The following is a 6,368-nucleotide window of genomic DNA, read 5'->3' as shown; positions in this document are numbered from 1 at the left end:
CTCCCCCTCCCCACTCCGCCCCACTGTGACGGGCAAAGAGGGTTTGGCAGCACTTTGGCCCTTGAGGAAGACCAGAAATCACGTGACTTAGAAGTTAGGAGCGGAAAAGTGCCCTTTGAATCGCAACATCAACTCTGTCTTCTTACAAAATGGGGAGCTAGCTGAATCCAAGAACGAGCAAGTGGCTTCCTTGCTCATGAGTGGCAGAGCCGAGACTGGAACCCAGGTCTCTGAACTCCAGGGCCCACGTTCTGCCCACTCTCCCTACTGCCCTCTCAGACTCCAGCAACCCAACGGATGTCTGGAAGTACACTACTTAGTATGCACTAAGGCTGACCTTTATGCTCCCAGAATCCTCAAACTTTTGTGAAAACCGTGGAAGGACAGTTCTGGAAAAATAATTAAAATCAAAGCACACTGTGGAGACAACCGGAACCTGGCTCAGCCTGCAGAGTCCTCCTTACCTGTCAAGTACTGAATCCCAAATACATGCACACACGTAGAATGTCAGGCTGGTCTAAGAAATACAGAGAGGCAAAACCAAAGAGCTGGTAAGGCAGCCAGTTCTCTCCCTCGTTTTGCCACCCCCCTCAGCTACCTCTGCCCAAGTTCCCAAATAGGGCTGATTCTAATGTATTAGGATCTTTGTTATTCAGTTCCTGAGAGGACGGGGCTTCTGGGAGGTGGGCTTAGCCCAGGACTGCAAGAGGCCTTGGAACTTCCTGCCAAGGCCCAGGCCTGGCCTCAGCAGAACACAGCTCCGGACACACACACACACACACACACACACACACACAGAGGAAGATTTTTCTCTTCTTAGCAGGGAGCCTCTTTGCCCCCAAGGGGGGTTCTCTGAGACTTGTGGCACCCCCCCCCCCCCCCCCCCCCCCCCCCCCCGTCCCCTCAAAGACACTTCCTTCCACTTCAGGATCTCAGATATTGGAAGAGAGATTAATTTCTTTTTCTTACAGCCTGAGGTGGGTGGAGGAAAGGCTTGTAAATGCAAATATCCTCCAGTGAGCTATTGTGTGGAATCATACTAGATCTTTGGAAACTAGGCTTCTCGGCACCATCCCTCCTTTGGCTCTGCAACTACCAATCTGACTCCCTCTCTCCTCAGGGAGTCAGACTGTTACCTGTGTGTGCATATGTGTGCGTGCACCAATGCATGTGTGCATGTGTTCTCACGCATGTGCATGAGTAAATCCCAACTTTCCCCTCTATTGGTTACCTTTCTTCCTGGCATCTCTACCCAAAACACTTTCCCTGGGTCCAATTCCAGAAACTCCAACTAGTTGCTGGGGGACCTGAACGTGTGACCCACCCATTCCCAAATTGTTTTTCTAGGGACCCACAGAATGCCATTATAAAAGTGCGAGGCCAGAGGGTTCTTCATATGGCACCATGAGGAGAGCCACCTGCTGGCCTGAAGTGGCTGGCTGCTGTGGGTACCCAAGGAGAAGGCAGCAGATAGCTGGCAAGCTGAGCTCCCCGGCCACCTTCACAGTTTCCCGGTCCCCTGGCTCACATCGTCACCTATTCTCAGGGGGAGCAGGCATGTCCCACAAGCCTGGTGAACAGGGGAGGTCTGGAGGAAGCTGAGATGTCTACCTTACAAGTTGCTGCTGCTCCTTACACAAGTTTATTTGTTAGAGTGTCCCCCTGGAACCCTGAGACAGGTGGAATGCCTGAATGGCAGGATTCCTCCAAGTCTTCCCTGCCTGGAGCCAGACATAGGGTCCTCTGCTGTCCCCAGTAGGTTTGGGGGCACACGGAAGTCCAGCCAGGACTGGAGAAGTATGGGGGAAAGTAAGGGCAGGGGGCACAGCTGAGAGACTGCCTGAGAAGGACTCCTTCCTTAATTGGCGTATGACTGACTCAGTGGGGACCTCGGAGCTTAGAGCAGCAGGTAAATACAGCAAGTAAAATTGCTCAAGGGTCATCCTCACAATGACCCAGGTGGTGAAGGAGGAATTGGTCCTATTTTACAGAAGAGGACACTGAGGCTCAGGAGGGGCTAGTGATTATCTCAGGGCTGCCCAGCAAGGAAGTGATAGATTCTCAGATCAGTGCTTGTTGCTTCACTGCACAGAGGGATCAAATGTTCTGAGGGAAATAATGGGTGAGCCTGTCCCTGAGGAACATGCCCTCACTCCCACACTCGTCTCACTGTCCCCTCTCCCTTGGCCCTGACAGTGCTGCTTCGAAATGCTGCTGCCCCCTGTGCCCCTTCTGTAGCAGTGGGGCTGGATGGAGGGGGCATTTGATCACAGAGACGTCAGTTCCTGATAGACAGCAAGCCCCCCCGATCAATTAGAACAGTCTGAATCCTGAGTTCCCAGGGACATCGTCCTGAAGGGACAGGCCCTCTCCCCTTGCTCATTTTTATGTCTGTGGTCCCTGCAGCCACAAAGAGCCTTTTAACATCAGGACTCAAGGGTGGTCTGCCTATTTATCAGAGTAGGTGGTGTCACTGTCGGAAAATGGTGCCTGGTTTTCTGGGTCCAAAATCCAGAACTCTGCTGTGTGATCCTGAGCAAATATCTTTTCCTCTCTGGGCCTCGGTTTCCTCATTTACCACATCATCTTGGATTAGATGGCTCTACTCTGATGTAGTGTGCAGTCATGTATCTTTCCTTCAGTAAACCGTAGAGGAGTGAAGCCTTGCTGTAGGCACGGGGCTAGATGCCGAGGATTCAGCAAGGAAAGAGGAGTAAGGGTAAGTCTCTGCTCTGAAAAAGCTCAGTTTCCATTCTGTAGCGTTTTTGTTTTTTGTATTTTTTTTGTTGTTGTTTTTATTTTTCTCATGATTTTCCTTCATGCTGACTTACCTTTTCAGAAAATGCCCCCGGTTCCGCTGGAGAATGGAAATTGGCAAAGAGAGAAGGAAAAGGTCCAATTTGCGCCTTTGCTATTTTAGGGGAGGTTGAAATTACCAGCCAAAGTGGAGTGATGTGCTCACTGGAGTGACCTCCGTTCCCCAAGACAGGAGAAAACCCAGGTCCTCTGCTTGTGAAGTGGCTCGAGCTGTTAGGCGTGAGGCATTATTACATAAATTCAAGCTCGCTGCCTATCCTTAGTACCCTGAGTTGCCTGAAGGGGGGAATGGCACTGCCTGCGTGTGCAGCCCAAGCGCTCGGGCCGCCGCTGCAACCGGAGCGAGGAGCGCCCGCCCGCACCACCTGTCCCCGCCGGCATTCCAGAGTAGAGGCCGAATTGGCAGGGAGCCGGCCTGGATCAGTCGCCGCCTCAGTCCGCGCGGGCCCTCCTAGGGGTGTGTCTCGCGGCTTCAACTCCCAGCCGCTCCTGGACGAGCCCCTAAAGGCGTCTTCCTCCCCGGCGGGAGCCGCGCGCACCCCTCTCTTCGCGCTGCTGCCCCGAGGCCGCCGCAGGCGGATGCACGACCTCAGGAGACGCTGGGACCTGGGCTCCCTCTGCCGGGCCCTGCTCACTCGGGGCCTGGCCGCCCTGGGCCATTCGCTGAAGCACGTGCTCGGTGCGATCTTCTCCAAGATTTTCGGCCCCCTAGCCAGGTACGTTTTAGGCGAAAGAGGGACTCGCGCTCCCGGGCCGGGGCGCGCAGGAGCCGTGCGGGGAGGGAAGGCAGCCGCGAGGGGGAGGAAAAGGCGCAAAGTTCCAGCTGGCCGGTGGCGGCTGGGCTCGGGGGCTCCGGAGGGGCGCGGCGCGCGTTTGGCCACGCTGCGGCTCCCTTCCCCCGGTTCCGCGGGCACCGGCAGCGCAGCGTCTCCGCTCTCTAGTCCGGCTGCCGGCGGACTTGTCCCCCCGGGGGAACTCCAAACGCCCGGCTCGGAGCTCCCTCGAGGCGGCCTTCAAGGTGGGCAACTGGGCGCAGGCAAGAGCAGGGCTTCGGGGCGCAAGGGGAGGGACCCCGCGAGTCGGGCAGGCGGGGAGGCTGCGGCATGCGCGCCCAGGGGATTGGGGGCACGAGCGCCGGGGGGGGGGTCCGGTGGGCGAAGCAGGATGAGGATGGGAACCACCGAGAGTGGAGCGAGACGTGCGGGGGCTCGGACCCGGGGTGTTAGTTGGGGAGTGGGGCGACCGGGGCGGGCGGCGTCCGGTGGGTACGAAACCCCGCGACGCAGCTCTGGAGAGCTCCAGCGGGTGGAGAGGGCAGGCGGCCAGCGGGAAAAAGTCGGGGGGAGGGGGGTGTGCGGCAGGAGACACAGCGCTGAGCCTGCCGGGAAGGAAGGAAGCGGGGAAGGGCGCCGCCGCCGCGGAGTACTCGGTGTGGAGGGGAGGGAGGAAAGGGGCGCAACGGCGGCGCCGGGGGGAGGGGGGCGGTGCGGGCGCACGGCGAGCGCGGGCTGAGCTGCGGGATTGACGTAACGAGCTTGGGTTTCCCCCAGCGTCGGGAACATGGATGAGAAATCCAACAAGCTGCTGCTGGCTTTGGTGATGCTCTTCCTATTTGCGGTGATCGTCCTCCAGTACGTGTGCCCCGGCACAGAATGCCAGCTCCTCCGCCTGCAGGCGTTCAGCTCCCCGATGCCGGACCCATACCGCTCGGAGGATGAAAGCTCCTCCAGGTTCGTGCCCCGTTACAATTTCAGCCGCGGCGACCTCCTGCGCAAGGTAGACTTCGACATCAAGGGCGATGACCTGATCGTGTTCCTGCACATTCAGAAGACCGGAGGCACCACTTTCGGCCGCCACCTTGTGCGCAACATCCAGCTGGAGCAACCGTGCGAGTGCCGCGTGGGTCAGAAGAAATGCACTTGCCACCGGCCGGGTAAGCGGGAGACCTGGCTCTTCTCCAGGTTCTCCACGGGCTGGAGCTGCGGGCTGCACGCCGACTGGACCGAGCTCACCAGCTGCGTGCCCGCCGTGGTGGACGGCAAGCGCGACGCCAGACTGAGACCGTCCAGGTGAGTGCACGCCCGCGGCCGAGGGGGGCCCTGGAGCGCGGGAGCCGACCAGGGCCTGGGCGGGCGGAGGGCGGGGGCGGGGGTCCCGGCTGGCCGCTGCCGGCGCCCCGCGCGCACCTCCCGGCCAGGCGGGCGCGCCGGGACTAAGCGGGCGCCAGACTCCTTGGCGCGCGCGCTCACGGCGCCCTGGCGGCCGCGGGAAGCCTGTCCGCTGCGGCCCGGGACGGCTCGGCTGTCCGTCGGCGGGTTGGCCTGTGAGTGCCGGTGAGTGGCCTCGGCTTGAGAGTGCGTGAGGTGGGGAGCGGCCGGGAGGTCCAGAACGAGCGCCCCCCGGCCGCTGCTGGAACAGGGTACCGCACGGGGACTCCGCACTGCAGCGCCGGAAAGAACCCTGAGTCCCTCTTGTCTTCTCTCTTCTTTTCTCTGCACCCCGCTTCCGAAGCCGCCTTTCTGCCCTCTCTTCCCTATCCCGCTCCCGCATTCTCCCCCCTCCTTTTCTCACTTCCTCTATTTGCCTTCCTCTTTTTCTCTTGCTCCTAATCTTGTGGGCTCCTGGCCGCTCCCTCTTGCCTTCTTCTTTCTCTCACTTTGCCTCTCATTCTGTCTCCTTTACCCTTTCTGATTTTTCTCTTTTTTGCTTGACTTTTGCCACTGTCCTCCTTTCTCTCCTCTGGCTCTGTTCTCCCTGGGTGCTTGTAAATGCAAAGTGATGTATGGGCGAGGGGCAAGTCCCCTCTGCCCCTGTTTGGGGACACCTGGAGAGCACTTGTGGTACCCAGCTTGCGCCCTCCACTACTGGCTGCACTCCAGGCATCTGCCGCGCTTTGCGAGTGCGAGGGACACCCTGAGTGCCAAAGGGCAAGCTGGGACGCTGCCCTGACCCCATGTAGGTTTCGGTCTTGAAAAACCTCTCCAGATGTACAAAAGCTGAGCTCCAGCATGCGAGGCTGGCAGCCCACGCGCCGGGAACCCGGGGCCAATTCGGGAAATGGTGATTTATGAAGAGCCTGTAGCCGGTTGGTTTCAAAGCTAGGGCATTTCCTTCATCCAGCCGCAATGCCCAGTTGCTGGAGGTCACGGAGTGCAGTAAAAGGGGGAGGGGGAGAAGGGCGTGTTGGGCTCCCATTATGCCACTGTCCCTAAAACAAATCTGGGGGACACCTGTGTGCTCAGGGCTTGATTTCGGGGTCCTGGGATTGAGTCCCTCATTGGGGTCCCCATGGGGAGCCTGCTGCTCCCTCTGCCTATGTCTCTACCTCTCTCTGTGTCTCTAATGAATAAATAAATAAAATCTTAAAAAAATAAAACAAATCGGCCGGGGCAGGGAGTTCAGGCAATGGCCTGAATAAGTCTAATTGCCCCACGGGGCCTCTCTGGCCAGGGTCTTTGGGCAGGCAAGGACAGGGATGTGCTCCCTGCCTCCCCATCAGGTGACCATAGGGGTCCTGGAGTTTGCTGTTTACAGCAGCTACTTACTGGATG

General features: G+C 58.7%; 1 protein-coding gene across 4 annotated transcripts in view; it reads left to right on the top strand.

The window, feature by feature from the left end:
• Positions 1-3,005: 3,005 nt before the first annotated feature.
• The window catches only part of HS6ST2 (heparan sulfate 6-O-sulfotransferase 2), a 286,476-nt gene continuing 283,113 nt past the window's right edge, over positions 3,006-6,368 (top strand). The window contains exons 1-2 of one of the 4 annotated variants that reach the window (XM_035711895.2): positions 3,006-3,533; positions 4,368-4,886. In XM_035711895.2, the coding sequence (XP_035567788.1) occupies positions 3,106-3,533; positions 4,368-4,886 (947 nt within the window). In that variant the 5' untranslated portion in view covers positions 3,006-3,105. The remainder of the gene's footprint in view (positions 3,534-4,367; positions 4,887-6,368) is intronic. The other 3 variants (XM_035711896.2, XM_035711897.2, XM_035711898.2) reach the window with 3 other exon arrangements.

Source organism: Canis lupus, chromosome X (genome assembly GCF_003254725.2).
Source record: "Canis lupus dingo isolate Sandy chromosome X, ASM325472v2, whole genome shotgun sequence".
Taxonomy (NCBI): Eukaryota; Metazoa; Chordata; class Mammalia; order Carnivora; family Canidae; genus Canis; species Canis lupus.
The sequence above is the reverse complement of the archived record's forward strand: the minus strand, read 5'-3'. Positions and strand labels throughout refer to the sequence as shown.